Here is a 21,112-nt window from a genome sequence, read left to right on the forward strand (position 1 = left end):
GCTGCACTGCTGGAGGAGCAGTGGCTGAGCCCAGGGAAGGGTGGGGAATGGGGTCACAGCCCTTCCCTGCTGGCCTGGCTCAGCACTGGGGTTCACATCTCCATCAGTGGCCTCAGCCAGATTGGATCTCAGGAGAAATCCTCTCCAGCGGTGGAGCCACCATCCCTGGGGATTGCCCAGAGTGGGGATGTGGCCCCTGGGGACAGGGCTGTGGTGGCTTTGGCAGTGCTGGGTGAGGTTGGACTGGGTGATCCTAGAGGTCCTTGCCAAGCCAAACAGCTCCATCACTCCAGGTTTGGGTTCCATCAGCGCTGCAGCAGCAGCTGCCTTGCTGTTACTCACGTGGCTGCTGTCTCAACAAGCACAAAGCAGCTCTCCCTGTCATTCTCATCACAAAAATAAATTTATTCTGATGAAAAAATTGATTTATTCTTTTCATATATACCCCTCTTTCCTTCTCCTTTTCCTATATACCCCTCTTTCCTTCTCCTTTTCCTATATACCCCTCTTTCCTTCTCCTTTTCCTATATACCCCTCTTTCCTTCTCTTTTTCATATATGCCCCTCTTTCCTTCTCCTTTTCCTATATACCCCTCTTTCCTTCTCCTTTTCATATATACCCCTCTTTCCTTCTCCGCTTGCCCAACAATATCAAAAAAATCCTATTCAGTAAAACCAGACACACAAATTTGCTGTAATTAATGCAAATGGATTTTACTGGGTTGTACCTTGGTGTGAGGAGTTAAGGAGGTGGGACACTCTTCAGCTCTGTCCCCTACCCTGATGTTTTATTGTGACAGGACAAGTTGCCTTAATGCCGCATTTTTATCTCGTAAAAACGGGACATCGACTGACAGCACCAGAAAATTAGGAATGTCCTGTAAGAAAAACAAATCAATAGAATAATTCAGTAGAAAATTGAGTGTTTTTGTGTTTCTGTGACTTGCAGGAGCTGGAGCTGGGCTGGGATGGGTTCAGGGTTTGGCTGCACCCGCCAGGGCTCCAGGAAAGAGCAGATCCTGCTGGAGCAGGGAGCATGGGCATGTTTTGGAGTCACTCCCTGCAGGGGCTGTTCAGCAGGTACAGGAGGCCAACAGTGGCACTGAGTCAAAATAGAGGCTGCAAAGATATTACAGACTGCACCTGGTGTAGAGGAAAATAAAGATGTCAGTGCCCTCCCCTTTCCCCATCACTTGTCTCATATTTCTGAGATACAGGTGTGTGGTTACTGTGTAAACACAGCAAAGATTTTTCTTCTAGGCTAATAAGCTGCGTGTTTTGGTTTGGGTTTTTTTTTTCTTTACAGTATCTCTGCCAAATTACAAAAGCTTACAGTGTGAACTCCTGCACTTCCACACCCCCTGTGCTCACTTTTGGTTTCTGAGCCAGGATTCAGTCAGAGCCTGCCCCTCTGGCAGCTCTGCCTCAGCCTTTTCTGAATTCATTTCAGGAATTCATTTTGCACCATGGAACCCACCAACAGCCAGAGCATCTCCAATTCACAGATAATGCACGAAATTGCTGCTTGTTTCTACTGTCCCACTCCCCAACCTGCTGTGACCATCCAGGGAGCTCTGGCTGTGATTTCTGCCAATAACTGGGGTGGGGAAAACTGCAATATCTACCCCCTGAAAGTCCTCAGAACTAACCCTGCTGGTGCTGCTCTCTGCCACAGAGCCTGGCTGATAAAAACACGACTCTGAAGGAATCACAAAGGTTATTTTGGGTTATTCCCAGGGAATCTGGCGGGACTGCTCTTTCTCCCGTGCCACTTGCAGCTCTCAGAGCCCTTGCTGAGGTCTGAAAAGCAAAATCCCAGGTGTGGGGAGGCTGCCCTTGTCCAGCTGTGTCAGCTGGGATGCAGGAGGTGATTGATGAGTGCAGGTTTCATGTAGCAGCAATGACATTGCCAGAGGAAAGAGCAAGGAGGGGAGCTCAGGCTCCCTCCAGGTGACAGAGCAAAGAAAGAGGATCCTTTTTCAGCTTTCTGGCAAGTCTCATCAGGAGAGTCCTGGAGCAAAAAGGGGAAGTGTGGCTTTCCTTGTGCAGTCACTTGCTGCCCCAGACCAGCCAGAGTCCTAACTGGGGATCCTGGTGCAGCTAACTGGAACACTCTGCACCCACCCTGCTGGTCTCCCATTCTGCAATTCCATAAAAATGCACTTTATTGTCATGGGCAACCCCGAGCACTTCTGCCTGTGCTGGATGGAAAGGAACAAGGATCAGCAAGATTGCTGAAATTGGGTTTCTGAATTGGGAAATGACTGAAATTCCCTTCCAAAGAATGGGAGGTCCTAGGTGGGGAAAACTTGGAATTGCTCTTCTCCCCATGGACTGGACAGGGATCAAGGGAAGTGAGGAAATTCCTGGAATTTTTTCCCATTTCGTTCCTGGAAAATGAAATTTCTGGCTTTCATTCCTGAGATCCAGATGATTTCAGGACCTGAAATCATCTGAAAGGTATCAATTGGAAGCAGAGCAAGTTTCTGATGGTCTAACTAATTCTAGTGAATATTTCAGGTGCAGTGGCAACTAAAAGTAGTTGTGACTCATTGTTAGATCACAAATACCTCAGACAGCCATCCAACATCTGAGCCTTGAAGCAGCTGAATCTGGTCTGATCCATAAAAATAAATGTGTTGAACCCTTGAATTAATCATTCTGTTCCTTCTCTATTTCCAAGTTCATTTGGTTTTGCTGTTTTGATTTTTTTTTCCCCCCTTTGGACAATTTTCATAAATTTTATTAAATGTATGACTCTGCTGCCCTGCATTGCTTTTGAGAAGTGTTCCCTTGTTCCATTCCTTTTCCAGGGAGTTTTCCAAGGAAAATCAACGCCAGCCCAGGGGTTTGGCCTGGATTTGGGGACCCTGGGCAGTGTCTGCAGCAGGAGGTGACACTGGGGAGGGAACCTGCACCTCCTGCATGGCACCTGCCTGGTTTCGGTGTCTTAATATGATTAAAGGATAAATAATACCAAATGTTTCCTTAATAGGAGAAAATACCCAGCATTGACAGTAGTGATTAAGTTCCATTAAACAGTTGTTAGTTTGGACACCAGGTGATTAGTACATCCAAACCACTTCATTTCCAGACTTTGGCACCTTGCTCATTACTAACTCAAGCCATAAAGTTCAGTGAATCAAGTTGTAAATAGTTTTATTGGTCCCATGTTGGAAAAAAAAAAAAATTAATTAAAAAAAAAAATGGAGGGTTGTGAAATTCCTGGATGATTTCAGGTTAGGTATTTCTTAAGTCCTCGTGTTTCTGCTGTCTGTTCTTTAGTTATTCATCATTGCAGAGGGTTTAAACTCTGTTTCTGCTTTGGCAAGCACCAAATCCAGTGGGCTGGTTGAGAGCAGAGAGTTGTATTCCTAAAATAAAACACAAATGGAGAGAGGGCTGGAGATGCACCCAGCTGCCAACATGCCATAGTTCTCCAAGGCAGGAATTTCCCCAAGGACACGAGAGGAGCAGCTTTTACAGCTCCTGGAGAAAGGTCCACAGTTACCCTCATGCTGCTGATTACTGAATAAAACACAGAACCTCATGTTTCTGTTTGTTTGCTGGAAATGATTTTCACCTTTCTGAGAATTATTTCATGTCCATTTTAGGATGAAGCGTCCTCCCAAGTAGTTTTTGTTTATTTACTTTTATTTTTAATGAAAGTTTAGGAATTGAGCTGTACCTCCTGACACATTTCAAGATGTCAGCGCTGTGCAACGAGTCTCATTTTAATACCTCTTAAGTGACTGCGAGCAAATTTTTGGTTTCTCCGAAGCAATTTGAGGATTAGAAAGATGTGCTGGCTTCACCCTGGTTTAGCTTTCAAATTGCCATGTGTCCTGTTAATTCTGTTTATGATTTCAGTGACCCTTGCATCACTCCCATGCCACTTTACAAATTGCTGCCGAGGTGTTTACGGCCGGCTTTCTTTCCCAAATGTAAGCAATTTTTCAGGAGCCTGCCCAGAAACCGTCATCTTTTATGGTGTGGTCACAGAAATGGAGTGTTTGGAGCAGGGCAGAGCCTCCCTGCTCCCTCAGAGTGCGTGTGTGTGCCTGCAGAGCCCTGTGTGTGTGCCAGGCAAGGCAGGACAGCTCCGTACTCCAGGGAGAATGAGGAGGTGACTCCGAGTCACCCGCTTACTCACGGCTGGAATCCTGTCTTTTGTGGTTTTGAAGAGCAGTTTTTAGGCCAAGGCAGGCAAAAAAAAAAAGGACACAGGTTCCCCTCCTCGCTGCCAAATTTATCACTCGTGGAAAAGCAGCCTTGGTGTCAGAGGAGCTGCAGTGGGAATCCCAGCTGAGCACAGCAGGTGCTGAGCAGGCAGTTTCGCAGCAGATTGTGAAATTTGATCTCACAATGGGAAATGGAGCCACTCCTTGAGGGCAATATCTGGAAACATAATGGGGAGCCACCCTTCAAAGGTGATCCGGGTAATAATGGGGCTTAGGAACACTTTCTACCTGCTTTGCGTAGAAAATTATGAAAATTTTTAATAGTGTTACTGGTTTTTGCACAAGCACACTATATTTAGCTGTACCTCAACTGGTCCTGAGCTCAGACACACCCAAGGCACTGCAGTGCCCAGTGCCACTAAAATGCAAGGTGGAAACTGGTCATGGAATTCTCAGTTCTCCTTGTGTCCTGTTTGCTCTTCTCTTCTCTTCTCTTCTCTTCTCTTCTCTTCTCTTCTCTTCTCTTCTCTTCTCTTCTCTTCTCTTCTCTTCTCTTCTCTTCTCTTCTCTTCTCTTCTCTTCTCTTCTCTTCTCTTCTCTTCTCTTCTCTTCTCTTCTCTTCTCTTCTCTTCTCTTCTCTTCTCTTCTCTTCCCTTCCCCTTCCCCTTCCCCTACCCCTTCCCCTTCCCCTTCCCCTTCCCCTTCCCCTTCCCTTCCCTTCCCTTCCCTTCCCTCTCCTCCAGACTTTCACCCCCATTTTTTCTGGAATTTGGGCATTTTCCCCCCCTCTGAGTGACTCCCACTGCAGACAAATCTGTGAATCCATGCTCAGCCCTGCTGATGGAGGTGGAGCACCCAAAATTTATTCCTTGGCCCCATGACACCCTCTGCTCCCTGATGTCTCCCTGCTTTCTTCTGGAGATTGGCATAAAGATTGCACCTGTGCTCCTGCAGGTTCTTTGTGCACACCACAGCCTCTGAATAATGTGGACTAATAGAAAAGACTTCAAAGAGCCACAGCAGGGTTTTAAAAGGGCTGGAAGGAGAGGCCAATGGGAAATGTTATAAGAATTCCACCTTTCCTGCTGAGCTAAGCAGTAATTCAGGAGGACATGTAAAGTCTACAGGAGAATTTCAAAGAAAACAAAAAGCAAACAAAAGCAGAGCACACTGCCCTGATGCTGGAGACAAAGGCAGGGAGAGGCTCTCAGCAAATCATCCGCTCCAGTTTGGCATTTTTAAGTCCTCAGACAGAGGGTGAGCAGAGTAATGAAAATATTTAGAGAGATTTGGGGGTTATTTGGTAGAGGCAAACTCAAAGGGAAAGGAGAGAGGTGCAGCAGTGACCTGAGCCAGTCGTTATGTGATTGAAATCTGTTACCCAGGAGCTCATTAGCAGCAGAGAATAAATGCCTTTCCCTCTGGAGCTGTGGATATTCTGCTGGATCTCTATCTCACAGCAAATTAAAACTCTGTCAGAGCCACAGGAGGATTAACACCAGGCTGTTCTTTGCAAGACAGTGATTTCCACAGCCACTGGAACCATCAGTGCTGAGGAATTAATGACCAGCAGACACCAGAATTATCTGGATCTTTGGGACTGGAAAAAAAATCTGCTGCAACTCAGTGAATTTGGATGTTTTCTGAATCAAAATTACACTGCACACTGCCCCCTCATCTCCTAATAATTAGGGTTAATAATTCTTTTCTTTCTTTCTAATAATTAGAGAAAGAAAAAAGAAAGATTTTGAGGAGAACATACTGTTTTAGAGTGAAATTCCCTCATGGAGCCAGAGGGGAGATCCCACCAGAGTGGGATTTCAGAAATGCACTTTGTGCACAACTGAAGCAGGTAACAACAGAACAAAGGTTTCAGAGCAAACTCCAGGGCACCCATTGAGCAACTGCTCTGCCTGAACCCAACCTCATTTATGGCACCAGGAGATGGTTTTGGCAAAGGGCCTTTGGACATTTTTCAGTTTGGTCATTAGGAATTTATCTGCCACTGAAAGTCAGCTGCAGCAGAATGGGGATGAGATATGGAACAGCATTACATAATGGGCTTTTACAAAGGAAAATCTTGGGCTGCACAGTCCAAGAAAAATTGACTCAGTAATAATAACAACATAATTACTACTTTCAAGATAAGAGAAAATCAGCTATGCTGATTTCTCTGATTATTTAAAGATATTGTAAGTGAGAACATGGACAAGCAGTTGATACCTGGAAGACAGAAGCAGTGATTTATAATTAAAAAAAAAAACCTCTATAACACAGGGGTACATTAAAAAAACACTTTAATTCAATCATACATATTTTAGGACACAGGGATTCTCTCCTTTTCAAGGAAAGGTCTTACCATGAACTTGCAGGCTCTAATCTGGCATAAATAACACCAGGGAGCACATCCTGGGAGAAAATTCATCTTTTACATTCCTAACAAAGGGACTGCAAATAAATATATTTCAAAACAGGAGGGGCTGACAGTGATTTTCCTGTGATCACACAACACACAGCTGGCTGTCAGTGCCCACAGAATACACAACAATCATGTACACCTCGAGCGTTCACACATGTGCAGGTGGAGAGCTGTGCACAGACCTGTGCACCAAATCAGCAGCTCAGAGTCTCTCTCCTCCCTTTTCCCTATTCACACCTCTCTTATTTTTTTTCTTGCTGCAGATTTCAGACTCACTGGAAAAGCACTGGGGGCAAACACCCCTGCAGAGGCAGAAAACCTAAAGGTGGGAGGGCTGGAAAGCCAAAAATCGCCTCCTCCTCCTGCTGGGGGGACAGGACCCAGCAGCAGCCAGGCAATTTCCCTGCTGTGAGCATGGGGAGGGTTTTGCTTGTCCTTTTGCACAGAACAGGCTTTTCTCCAAAGCCCCAAAGTGGGTGAGAGCTCTGACAGGAGCAGTGCTGGCTCTGTCCCCTGCCCAGCTCACAGGCAGGTCCCTGTCCTGTTGGCCCACGAGGGGAAGGTCTGCAGCTGGAACAAGGATGAAGCCCAGGTGTTGATGGCCAGGGTGATGGTCAGGACTCCCAGGATGTTCAGTACAAACCCAGCTTTGGCCTAGAATTAGGAAAGAGTAGGGTTGTTTAGCAGCCCTGAGCACTTTTTTTTCCCTTCCTTGATGGTTAGGAGGTTTTGCATGGTTTGATTCCAAATTATATTTAGGTTGGTTTTCTTCACAAATATAATTTGTATAAAGGGAAAGGTTTCCATTGGATAAAACTCTTAAAACTACAAGTCCCCAAATCCTTTAATCCACTTCTCCTCTGACCTGGTTTTTCTCTCTAATATAATTTGGGCTTCTTCTTGGATCAATTATAAGTTAGGAAAGTTACCAAGAGACATGGCACTGCTGTCCTTGCATCTTTAGTGACTTCTTGAGGCAGTCAGGACACCCAGTGAGACGTGCCTGGCTGCTCCCTGTCCCTGCAGAAGGACTGCCCAGGTGACAGGGCCCTTGGACACCCCCATGCTCTACATTTGGGTTTTTCAAGCAGTTAGACATCGACAGCTCTTATTATAAAACCTTTTTTATATTTTTTTATATTATAGAACAGCCCTGGCTGTTCTTTGAAGGCTCATTAGCACCTTTCTAAGATTCTCAGAGTGCATTAGAGACAGTGTGACCCTTTATTGATGCACACACATCTTTCCACCTGACATGAGCCGGGCACGCCGACTTTTCTAACGCTCCCCCAAGAGGAACCAGCATTAGGAAAAGGAAAGATCAAACCTGGGGGTGAAAATTCTGGAAAAAAAGTGTTGTTTGTTTGTTTGTTTGTTTTTTTCCTCACCATATCGATAACCCTGAGCTGTCCATAGGAGAAGACAATGGCATTGGGAGGAGTTGCCACGGGGAGCATGAAGGCCAGCGATGCAGAGAGTGTGCAGGGCAGCATGACATAGAGAGGGTTGAGGCAAATTGCTTCAGCCTGTGCACAAAAAGAGAGCAGAGGTGGTGGGTTTGACACCCAGAAATGCACAGGTTGTGTTTGTCCATGTCAGAGGGCTCATTCCTCCCCAAGCACTGCAGCCACTCTTATTTTGGGGCTGCTTTAGACACTTCCAGCATCTTTACGCAGCAAATGCAAGAATTGATTTTGTGGTCAGGGCTTTGTGTAAATGGATAAATAATGCTTATATTCAGCTCTAAACCCTGGCTTTGAGTTGGCTAAGAACAAAATTAAATTATCAGAGGAGGCAGGTGAAGCTCTGGAGGTGAGAGCTTTGGTTTAGGGGCTGGCTGGAGTCTGTGACCTATGCAAAAACATTTGGAGGAGCTCATTCCAGTTTCTGTCTGGAACCAGCTTTTCAGTTTGCAGAACTCCGTCTGCCCCAGCAGCAGGAATCTCCTGTGGAAATGCAGAAGTCTGAATTAGGTCATGCTATCACCTTCAGAGACTTCTGCAAGGCCTTGGTGGGGGTGAAATACACTCAAGGAATGTTGCAGGCAAGGAAACGCCGCTGCTGTTCTCCGCGCAGAACAAATTGGAAAAAACAAGTACAGCTGGCAGTGACCTCATGCTCAGGCCAGAAGGCAAAGTCTTCATATGAATTTAATCCCTTTGCTTTTCCCCAGCAATGGTTTCAGAAAGGTTTGAGCTCAGCACAGTGTGTGCTCCTATGTGCACACACGGGTTTTGGTTTCAGGTCTGGCGCCCCTGATGGGATACAGGAACCAGAGCTTGGCTTTGCCAGATGGTTCTGGCAACTGGGGAGCTGGAATCTGTCCTTACCAAGAGAGTTTTGAGGTGCTGGGACTCACCATAGAAGCCAGAATGGGGAGGAAGAGGGTGGTGGTGGCCACGTTGCTGGTGCACTCGGTGAAGGTGGCGATGAGGAGGCACAGGAGGAAGGCGATGGCTGGGTGGGGGATGCTCTGCAGAGGGGTCAGCTTGGTGCCCAGCCATGCAGACAGGCCAGATTCCTGCAGCAGAGCAGAGAGGGAGGCCAGGTTGGAGAGGGAAGAGCCACACCAGGGTTCTGTTGCAGTTCTCATGCCAATTCAGCCCTCCCTTCTCAGAGCAGCTCTCCTGCAAACTGCAGGAAAACACAGCCAGGGCTCACAGACTGGAATGTCCACTCAGTCAAACAAAAAACACCAACATTGTTTCCCATCCAAGGAACTGGAAAGTAAGAGATGCTGCATTTATAGTGGATTATTGACAGCAAAAATTTTTTTCTCTCTTCAGATCATTACTTGTACATGATCAATATTTGAGGTGCTTTTTTTTCACAAAAGCAAAGGCATTTGAATAAATTTCCTTAAATATTTATATATATATATCTTATCAGATGCTGTAGTGATTTAATGTCATTTCATCACATTGTCTGAGATCTTGATAACTGTCTGGATCTTTTCACACCCTTCATCCTTGTCAGGCACAGGGAAGTAGCAGCATCCTCCCTGTCTCATTCTGGGCTTTCTGCAGCAGCCTTTGTGTATTTGGTTAATTATTCTAGGATAAATTAAAGTGATTTCCTAAATGTTTCCTTTTCCAGACATGTACTTTTTCATTTTAATGTTGATCTTTGAATTCCAAAATAGTATTACTTGAAGCCTTTTAGAATTTGTTTATTGTCTATAGATTTAATAAATGGATTGTCTGTTCCATCACTTAAATCATTACTGAAAAATAATGTGTGGCCCTGGACCTGAAGCTTCTCTAGCCAGCTCTACATTTCTCTTTTAATAGCTGAATTTAAATCCTTGGTTTGAAATACTTTGGAGACCCCTCCTGGGTAAATCACCTCATCGTGCTGTCTGCAGCAATTCCATTTTATTGAAAAGAACCTTTAATGTGTTGGGGGCAGTTTCTCAGTGAGTCCCTTTTCTAGAAGCACAGCCAGTGGTGCTGCCCTTGGCACGGGGAAGCAGCAGGATGCGATGCCAGCAGCCCAAGGACGGTCCCGGTGCCAGGAGCTGGGGAAGGAGCGTTTGATGCTCCCGGTGTGCCCTCTTGTGTCCCGGGAGAGCAAGAAGAGCAAGGCGGGAAAGGAACCAGCTGTGACAACGATCACAGGGGTCACAGGATGAGGGAGGGGAGGGGAAAGCTGACTCCATGTTCAGAAGGCTTGGTTTATTATTTTATGATAGATATTATATTAAAAACTGTACTAAAAGAATAGAAGGAAGGATTTCATCAGAAGGATGGCTAAGAATGGAGAAAGAAAATGAATAACAAAAGGTTTGTCTCTGACTGAGACAGTGACTGGCCATTAATTGGAAATAATCACATGAGACCAATCCCAGATCCACCTGCTGCATCCCACAGCAGCAGAGAATCATTGTTCATGTTCTGTTCCTGAGGCCTCTCAGCTTCTCAGGAGGAAAAATCCTAAAGAAAGGAATTTCCATAAAATATGGCTACAACCAGCTGGGGAAGCACGGATCCCAGGTGAGCTGAGGGGTGTTACCTCGCTGCCCTTGGCCAAGGCAAAGCCCCCTCCCAGCAGGAAGACGATGTTCCACGGCATCTTCTCCTGCACCACCTTCCAGTCCAGCAGCGGCGGAGGGGCACGGAACCTCACCCTGTCCCCTGGAACCCAGAAAGAGATTTTGTGAGGCCACAAAAACCTCCAGAGAAAGGGAGAACTTCTGGGTGGGAGGTGGGAGCTCGGTCTGCACGCCAGGAATCCCTTCTGTCAGCAGACTCTGGAATTGTCCCCCGGAGCAAACGCCGGGAGCGCCAGCGCCAAAGGTTTTAAAATTGACTTGCAAAAGCTCTAATGAATGATCTTTGCTGCCCCAAGAAGCTCAGGAGGAGGCAGGGAAGGGTGAGCTGAAGGTGTGGCAGCAGCCCTGTGTGTTCCCTCCTGAAGATTCCAGCTTGGAATCCTCTACAAATGGGAATAACTGGGGCAGGAACACTGCTGGGATAAGAGTTTCCTAATCAGCTGATCAGAAACTGATTAGTTGATGAGTTCCTGATTAGTTGATTAGTTTCCTAATAAAATGATGAGAAACAGAGAATTTTATGCCATATGTGCTTTGCCAAACCTAAAGCACGCAGCTGGGAGAGCAGTTTGAAGCGTTACTTAATATTTGAAATTTCCTTTGTGAACCCCAAATGTGAACATTTCCCACATACCTGTTCAGACAGTTGATTTTTGGTGCTTCAGTGACTCACCTGTTTGCTCTTGGTCTCTGTCCTGGTTGGAAAAGCCAGAAGGGAGGATGAAGAGCAGCATTGAGATGAAGAGGGCGACTGTGGCATCAGTGACATAGCTGCAGGAGAGCAGGCAGGAATTCGGGTTGTTGGGTATATCAGAACATTAGCTGTGATTTCAGCTGGATAAAATCCCTTTTTATTCAAAGTGAGGAGGAGAAGGGGATAGAGAATACCTTGTATTGTCTTTGTTGAAGAGAACTGTTGCCCAGCCTGGGATGAACCCAGGTTCTCTGGTAAACCACAACACCACCAGGAGAACGAAGAGGATTGAAACTTCTATTTCTGCAAAGTTCATTTTGCCCAGTTTCTTGCTCTCTTCCTTGATGATTTCATAGGCCTGTCGCTCCTTAGCCTTGGCAGCAGGACTGGCACCACAACCAAAATTCTTCTTAAAACTGGAAGAAAATGGATGAGAAACATCAGAGGAATTTGCCAGGTATCCAGTAAGAATCCAGATTTTATACTCAATCATAATGTCTTTCTATGTATTTATATATGAATATTGAAATTAAATGTATTGTAATTGCAGCCATGGGGAGTAGGAGCTGCATGTCTTGACAAGATGACCAGAAAGACAAGATGATCTCGTCCCTAAAAGCTCATTACTTAAATGTAAAGGAGTGAGATATCTGGGCATGTGAGGAAAAAAAATTGCAGAATCACAGAATGGTTTGTGTTGGAGGAGACTCTAAATTCCAATGAATGGGCAGGGACACCTTCCACTGGACCAGGACAATGTAAATGGGATTGACAAGGCTGTTTGATCACTTTACTGGGAAGACTTGCCAAGCTTTTTAAAATAACAGAAAATTATAAAGGTGAAAAAAGCATTTCAGGCGTTGCAGCACTCATTCCACGTAACACGAGGGAGGTTGGGGTAACACAAACGTGAAAATCTGAGTATTGAGCAGGCAGGAAATGCAGGCTGGCTGTGTGGGGTGATCTGCTCCAGAGCCAGCCCAGAACTAATCCTGCAGGTCTGAAGCAAGCCTGGTCACAGAGGCATTTACAGCTCCCTGTAGAAATCAATTTCCTGCTCTGGAGCGCAGCAATCTGCCGGGACACGGCAGCAATGCTGCAGAACGGGCCACCAGCACTCAGAGCTCCCTGGTGTCACCTGCAGGGCACATTCAGCTGGGATTTAATCACATTCCTCAAAGGAAAAACTGCAGAATTTCAACAGGCACCCAGAGCATGTTCTGCTCCCCGTGGTGTGCCAGGACTTTGCCGCCTGCTGTGTGATTTTTCTCCTCAATAAAAGGGTCACTGGTGCTGGACAAGCCCTGTCAGAGCCCCCCAGGGCATGGCAGGGGCTCAGGGTACTCACTTGAAGCCCAGGTAGAGGATCTGCAGCCAAATCCAGGCCAGAATCAGCAGCAGCAGCATGGTGGGGAAGGCGAAGGAGAACCAGGAGGCGAAGTTGATGATGCCGCCGTTGCCTTGGTAGATGCTGCAAAAGGCAGGTGGCTGTTAGCACCCAAAATTCCACACTCTCTTCTGTCCTTCATTAGTGAGCCAGGGAAGGGGAGGTTCTGCAGGGCCCATGGAGGGAGAGAAGCTCACTTCCCAAGCAAAGTGGCGTTTTCCTTCTCTGTGCTGCCCGGGAGCCAGCTGGAGCAGGACGCTGCGGTTTGGAGGGTGTTTAATCCCAGACTTACTCATTGACTTGTCCTTGCAGCACCAGATTTGGGGTTGTCCCAGTCAGAGTGGCGATCCCCCCGATGCTGGATGAGTAACAAATACAGAGGGACATTCCCTTGGACAGCTTCAAGTGTTTCTTCTCCATCTCTTCATTTCTCTTTCTCTCCTCCTCGACTATCAGGACATGAGAGTTACCTAGATCCCAAGGAACAGAAGAGCTGCAGGAGCTGTATTGGACAGGAAAAGGCTTTGGGACTGCATAATTTAATATTTCAAGGCTAGGACACAATGGATTCAAAGCTGAAGGAGCCAAAGTTCCTCATTTTAAGGCTGGCATTGTTAATTTTCTTGATCTTCTGCCCATTTTCACTGGCTGCCTGGACACAGAGCAGTTCTTCAGAGGGGAATTTGAAACGTGTGCTAAGGTTTGAACCTGCTGCTGGCACTTCCTTGTGAATGAGGCCAAGGTCTGAGCTGCACATGCAGGGGAGTGAGGCAAGAATTCAGAGAATTGTAACAGAGCTGGAGGAGCTGGGCTAAAAGGAACTTCTGTCTGCTGGCACTGAGAGTTATGCTCAGAAACTCTGGAATCACCCCAAAAATGGGGAGAGGGCAAGACAGCTGGTAAAGAGATATTGCTGCTTGATTGTGTACCTTTGGATTAGAAAGATCTTTTTAATCCCTAACCTCCCAGCTGGAAATAGGCCAGAAATTTTACCTTGGGAATCCTCTATTATAGGATAAGTCACACAGTAGATAACAATTGAACTGTCATAAATCTGCAGGGAAATAGCAAGCCTGATATAAAGGCTTCCCCTAGTGGAGAGTTTGTACTTTTGGTCAGTCTGTTGAGTAGTTACAACCTTTTTTGTATTTTTGTTTTGACTTCAGCCAAGTCAGGATAATAACAACAATAATAAAAATTTGGGGTTTGTCTGCTTCATGGAAGAGCCTCATCAGGGCTGTGTGCTGCAGTCAGGATGCTTTGGGGACAGTTTTATTTCAGGATTTACCACCCCCCAACCCATTCACCTTTTTCCTCTGGCTCTTTGAAGCTGTCAGGTGACTTTTCCTGCAGCTCAAAGGCTTTGTTGGTGTGCTCAGACCCTTGGCCAGGGGTGCCAGACTCTGCTTCTGACTTGTGCAGCTGCTCCATCACTGCCTGTGCTATGGGCACCATCATGGCAGTGGTGGCTGTGTTGCTGATCCACATGGACAGGAAAGCTGTCACCACCATGAAACCCATCAGGAGTCTGGAATGGGAAGGTTTGGGAAAGCTGGGTCAGAACTCAGCCTTGCAATGGTCTTCATTTTGATTACAAAGCTGCAAGTGCTGGGTTTGGAGAACGCTCAGCAGTCCCCACCCAGCATTTCCTCCCGCCCTGGTTTGCTCTGTGAGCCACCCAGTTAAGATTTAACAGCAATTTTTTCTTTTTCAACCATTTTTTTTTACATTCTTATGGCTAAGGAAGTGGAAGCTGGTGGGTTGGAGCGAGCAGTTTATCCAGTCAGATCCTGCTTGTCCCACATCATTCTCAGGAAGGCATTTCTCAGGACACACGTTAAGGCATGATGATAGATTTTGAAGAGGGATTGCAAGCTGAATTTGATCCCAAATGGCAATCAGTTTAAGCCATAAGGAAGATCATCTCTTTTTTTCCCCCTCTTGTTATTTTATCCCACCTCTATTATTTAAGATTCTCTTCTGACTCATCTAAAATTCTAATCCTCATTTCAGTATTACTCTGTTATTTGTCTCAAAATTATTCTTTAGATGAGATGTAGATTATATATCAGATGAAAAGGGGTTTATCTTGTATGCATTTTTATTCTATTGCTTTGTAATTTCCTTCAGTATTCCCTCTTATGAGCTGAAACTGATTAAACAGGGTGGTGCAGCCTGTGCATAGCTTAAAGTTCTAGTCTGGAAAACATTTGTTGTTTTCCAAACAAGCATCCTCATATTTTCTCTTCCCTGTGCAGGCAGCAGCAGGCACAGAGTCCATGTTCTCTGTGTTCCTGCTGTGGTTTTTCCTGACTGTGCTCCTGGCCCAGCCTGGCAGCATCCTTCTCTTTCCATCATTGATTCTCTATTTCTCCACCTAAAAGCGTTTTGGAATTAAAAAAATAAAATAAAATAAAATAAAATAAAATAAAATAAAATAAAATAAAATAAAATAAAATAAAATAAAATAAAATAAAATAAAATATAAAATTAAATTAAATTAAAATAAAATAAAATAATAAAAATACACAAAATAAAGTAATAAAAATAAAATAAATTTTAAAATATAAAATAAAATAAAATAATAAAAATAAAATAAAATTTAAAAATAAAAATAAAATAAAATAAATTTTAAAATATAAAATTAAATAATAAAAATAAAATAAAATAAAATATAAAATAAGATTAAAATAAAATATAAAATAAAAGTATAAAATAAAATAAAATAAAATAAAATAAAATAAAATAAAATAAAATAAAATAAAATAAAATAAAATAAAATAAAATAAAATAAAGACACACCAGGTGTGTAACACCTCAACATTTGCAAGGCTTGCTCAGGCACTAACTCAGCTGGGCTGCAGGAAAGCATTTGCAGGGCAAGATTTGCAGCTTCCCATCAGAGATGGGGTCTGATGCCATAAAATCCTCCCCCCCCAGCGTTCCCAGCGCTGTCACTCACAGGGCTGGCCTGACTCCAGTGATCAGCAGCACCCTCAGAGCCACTCGCTTGTGCAGGTTCCAGGTCTCGATGGCAATGGCCATCACCAGGCCCCCCAAAAAGAGCATGTTGGTGTCCTTGAGGTACTCCTGACAGACCTGTGAGGTGGGAGATGGGAGAGGGAGGAGTCACAAGGGAGGGGGACATTTTCTGAGGGAGTTTATTTTCATGGCATTAGCAGGGAGTAACTCTGGGTTGCATCTGAATGGGGAATTTGCTTTGGTTTCAGATTAGCAGCTCCACCCAGAGCTCAGTCTGGGCTCATGCAAGTTCTAGTCCATGGAGAAGACAGAGAATAATAACAATAAAGTTAAAATAAAATAATAATACTATCAATAATAGAAATATAATGGTGGCCATCATATAATCCTGGGGAACAATCCCAGAATAAAAGCACTGATTAACGCATGGAACAAGATCTCTTACTGTTGTTGAATCCATGATATTCATCAGGGGGAACAGCAGGACGGGCAGCAGAGCTGTGACAGCCAAGGGCAGGGCTTCTGTGCACCAGAACAGTGCCATGACAATGATCACATAGCCACAGAGTGCCTCCTGCCAGGGAAGGGACAGCGATCAGAACACGCTGAACATCCAGCCTGGGGCTTCTCCCAAAGCCAAGGCCTCCTAATTACCCCCACTGGCTGATAAAGGGATTAGAGAAAAGGTTATTTCCTGTGCTTCTCTCCCATCCAGCCTCTGACCTATGCAGATCCTAATCAAATGTCAAACTGTGCAGCAACCTCATCAGAACTCTGAGGAGCAAACGAGGCAAAAATAGCACAGGGGAAAAGAAGCATGGGTGACTTTGGACCTTTCATGATAAGGGACTGGAAATCACTGAATAGGCTTCTTGATTGTGCTGATGGTGTTATATTCTGATCTTCTGATTGTGCTGATGGTGTTGTATTCTGTATTGATGTCCTTGAGTTGGAGAATCAGTTGCTGATCCAGCCAAGGCTTCTCCACCTGTTTTTGCACCGGCTTCAGGTCATGGCCCAGCTGAGCCACAGCCAATTCCAGCAGCCTGGGCTCCTTGTTCTGGAAATACTTTTATAACTTCTCACTGGATTTTTAGCTTAGTAGAGACTTTGAAAGGCTTACTGGCAGACTGGTCACAGATCATTTCAGCTTCCACTGACTTTGTCCTGTTTGCTTGAGGAAAGTGAGACGCCCTGCTTCGTGTCACTCCTTCTCTGGGGAAACCTTGATTTAGTTCTGCTTTGGAAAACCACTCCAAATTTCATGTAAAAATGTTTAGGCCAGTCCCTGCACACTGAAAAGATTCAAACTTGTCACAGCAGTGGCATTTGGTTGGGCTGGGACAGAATGCAAGAGGAGGTTTTGGTGCCTTCTGTGTTTTGGAACTTGCAGAATTATGGGAGACACCAAAGCCAAAGGAAGAAAACCACGGATGTGTGGTCTTGGATAAAGGATGCCCACTAAAATGTACTGCTCAGTGTGAATGAAACTGTAGTGATGCTTTTGGAGGTCGGATCACAGAGGATTAAAGCCAGGAGCTGGAATGATGGGTGGCAGGATTGGATTTGAGATGCTTGGGAACACGCTCAGGAATTCTGAACGTGGTGTGGAAAGGATGAGCAGGGAGCTGAGCAGTCTGGAGGAAAGAAGAAGACAGCAATCAAGGTGTGAATTATCAAAGCAGCCAGAGGAGTAAGTCTGAGAGATTCCCAAAGATACTAAAATATTCCTTTTTGAGCCATATTTATGAACGAGAGCATTAAGAACCTTAATTATTCATCCCACTGATCACTGAGAGCAATTTGCCCTTTTGACAATCCTTTTTCTCCATGTTTGTTGTTAAAAGACACAGATGGGTGCCTTTTGAGAGGCCCTGGCAGAGCTTTGGGATGTATCTCATGGGCACAATGCCATCATCTTCCATCCTGCTGTGAACAGGCTCCCAGGCAAAGCTGGGAAAAAGGGTTTTCCCAAAGCCAGCCACCCTGTAAGGACACTCTTCTGCCTTTAAGCAAGATTTTCAGCATTGTTTGCCCTCAATTAGAATAGCTCAGTGTCCAGCACTATGTCATCTTAGGGCAGGTTAATAGATGAACAGAATAGAAAAAATGTGAAATTCCACCCTGTAGCTGCTGGCTGACACCACTGTGTGAAGAGGCACCAGCTTTTCCTGCTCAGCAGTGGCACAGTGCACCACTTAACCCCAAAAACCCCTTCTCCAAGGTTTCCTGAAGTGGCAAGGGGAAAGATCCAGGACATTTTCTATTTTTGTCATGTTGCTGACTGCGTAGAAACCAGAGAGAGTCATTTTCAAAGAGCAACTGAACCAAGACTGCCAAATCACTGCACTGGTAGCTCCAAGGACTCACTGTATGTAACAATGCCTCCAGTAAGTGAGTTTGAACTCATGGCCTCAGGACAAAAAAAAAAAAAAAAAAAATCACTCTCTGTCTCCCTAGAACTTTCCTGATCCTGATCTCTCCTCACTCCAGTGACTCCTTTGCCTACTGAACGTTAACTAGCAAAAAAAAAAAAAAAAAGAAAAAAGAAAAAAGATTCTTCTTATTTTTCTTGGTTGTTTTCACTTCCTGGTGAGCTTTTAAGTAATAACTCCAACTATTTTATTTACCTAGTGAGAGAATGAGAGGCCACACCTGCCCACCTGCCACACTCAGAGCTGTGAGGAGGACAGAGCCTTGGGAGAGGCAGGGAAGGGTTGGAGAATGGAACTTGGAGGAGCCTAAATTGGGAACCAGCAGGGACTGGGAGGCAGAGACCAGAGGGAAGAGTTAGGATTTGGTGTCCAAAGAGAAGGGACAGGAGGGGCAGTCTGGGATGATTTCGTGGTGCTGGGGTTGTAATGAGAGAGCAGAGATCAGAACTTTCTGCATGAGGAGGTTGGGAGTGCAAGAGGCAGTGGAGAAGCAGCAGAAGACTGGGAGTCTGTCAGCTCACAGCTCTCTAATTGATCAACACCCCAGAAAAACCAACCCAAGCACTGCAGATCCTTACCCAACTTCTCCTGAAGGAGCCCTGAGCCTGGTGTCTTCCAGAACTTGGTGTTTTAAATTTAAAATCCTTGTTTGGGAAGATTCTTACAGGGAAAAAGTTAAAGCAAAACTGAAATGCATGTTATTTTTCCCTCATGTGTCAGAATGCCTTGTCTGTCTGAAAATGCCTCGTTCAAAGCAGCAGTGACAACGAGGAAAAAAATAAAAGAAGAACACTTAGAAAATGAAAAGGGGGATTGCAATTGAGCTCTAGGTTCATACAAATATCTTGAGCATAGAAAGTCCTGATAGAAAGTCCTTTTCCCAATCAGCCAGATGCAAAGCAAGAGTCACAAAATCTCTTTAGGTCACTGAGTGTTCCTCCAGAAGATGCAACCACAGATGTAGCTCCTCATCCATCTATGCCCCACTCACTGCTGTTTTATTGCCCCAATATACTCAATAAAAAAAGAAAAGAGAGATCTCCAAGCAGCAGATGCAGGTGCTCTGAGAAAAAACAAACCTCTTCACCGTCGAAAAGAGCAGCTCTGAGACGTGGAGGCTTTGAAACTGAATTTTAAAAATTCCTTACCTTGGTGGGCAGAGCCAGAGGCAGAGGGAGAAACAGGAGGGGTACCAGGACGATGATGAGGTATTTCCTGCAGGCCAGCACTGCCTGCCAGGAGAAAGCCATGGTGCTGGAGCTGGCCCAGTGCTGAACAGCCTGGAATCTGCTCCTGGAGCCTATATAAACACCAGGGAATATTAACCATTGACCTCGGGAGATTGGGTGTTGTTTTTGGAACTGTAATCGGAGAAAGAAGGAAGCGAACAAAGAAGGGAGGAGACAGTGAAAGAGTGTCAGAGCAGGAACTTTCTGAGGAGAATCTTGTAGAGAGGTGATAAATCTATCAGAGAATTAATTCCTTGTGGAGCAAGCGGGTTTTTGAAAGCATGACCTACACTTTTAAAAGCATAATATTAATGATTTGGTCTCTAATAATGCCCTCTTTGAATAGGTGCTCTTCTTCCTCCTATTAAAAAAAAAAGAAACTGCTCCCTCCAAAACAGGCTGAAAAATAATTTCAATTTTCAAAAAATATGGGGGAGCACTGAAAATGGCATCTGTAATGCTCAAATGCAGGGATTAGAAAAGCCAGTGTAAAACGTTATATAAACACAATTGTTTATGATGTTTATGTTTGTTCACTGAGAAATTCACTTTGGGTAGCAAAACCCACTGGGCAGAGCTGCTGTCACATCAAGTCCCCAAACAAAAAGGGACAGGCAGACCCTACCTGAGGTCTCAGTAGATTGGGAAAGACTTGGCTACAGGGGATCTCTTTGCAAACACTGGGCTATTTTAATTTTTTTTTTCCACATTTTTGATCTTGCAGGTTTATAGGCACAGCTTTGGGAACTTGCAGGGTGTATTGGGGTTGGGGGGGGAAATGAAGAAGAAAAGGTGCTACAGGGAAATTGGCAGTGATTCTTGTCCCAGTTACAGGCAGCTCCCAAAATACAAGCTGTGAATCACTGGATTCTATACCTTAACAGGAATAGTACAAAACATTTTAAATCCAGAGGGTAATAAATTAATAAAAGTAATAATAAAATACTAATAAAATAAAGAAATTAAGTTCAAAGGGTAATTCCTTATTAATGCCACATTGATGGCTTTATTAGATCATCCAGGTCCATCCCCCAGCTAATGGTGATAACATTTCCATTTGATTGCTATAAATTATCTTGGTGCTGTTTATAGCTTACTTGAGAGAGACCAAGGGAAGCACAGCCACCAGGTCATCTGATGTCAGCTCCACAAAAAGCTTCTGCTGTTCCTGCCTCTCCCCCCTTTTCTGCCAGGCCTTGTTTTCTCTCAAGAATGTGCTAATGATGGAAAATCAGGTTTGCAAGCTGGATTTGGGCACATTGCTCACAACAAACAGCATCACATTTCTTGGTGCCAGCCCTGAGCTCCAGCATCTCACCCTTGGTACAAAAAGAATGAGAAAGAGCTTTCAGATGAATTCTGTCCCCCCACATCTCGCATCCTCTGAATGTTTAATTACTGTCTGACAAGGTGCAGTGGCAGCAGCCAACAGCAAGGTCATTTTTCTGCTTTTTACTCTAATGCCCTGGGGTTGTGATGGAAATCTAAAAGAACACCTCGTTTTTGAATCTCTGCAGCACAAATGTTGGCCTCCAGCTGCAGCTTCATTTGTGGAGTGCAAATACCAATGTGGGAGGGTCTCAGCTGAAGAATTGTGCCTGTTCCTTAAAACAGCACCTCCACAGAGATGGTTGCCATGTGAGTCACAACTTTCAAAGACACTAAAAATGAGTTCTAGAAGTGCTTTACTGGAAAATGAGTGGTTTATGTCTTGCTCAAGCTTTTCCTGTGGCCC

General features: G+C 44.8%; 1 protein-coding gene across 1 annotated transcript; it reads right to left on the bottom strand.

The window, feature by feature from the left end:
* Positions 1–7,121: 7,121 nt before the first annotated feature.
* Positions 7,122–19,398, bottom strand: SLC13A2 (solute carrier family 13 member 2; the record flags this gene model as incomplete). Its single annotated transcript, XM_084218861.1, has 12 exons — positions 7,122–7,253; positions 7,988–8,125; positions 8,959–9,120; positions 10,611–10,732; positions 11,324–11,421; positions 11,539–11,760; positions 12,693–12,815; positions 13,024–13,201; positions 14,039–14,259; positions 15,694–15,830; positions 16,159–16,287; positions 19,297–19,398. The coding sequence occupies 12 exons, from the start codon at positions 19,396–19,398 to the stop codon at positions 7,122–7,124; spliced, it is 1,764 nt and encodes a 587-aa protein (XP_084074987.1).
* Positions 19,399–21,112: the final 1,714 nt, after the last annotated feature.

The sequence above is a fragment of the Fringilla coelebs genome (assembly GCF_963513975.1).
Source record: "Fringilla coelebs genome assembly, chromosome: 20".
NCBI lineage: Eukaryota > Metazoa > Chordata > Aves > Passeriformes > Fringillidae > Fringilla > Fringilla coelebs.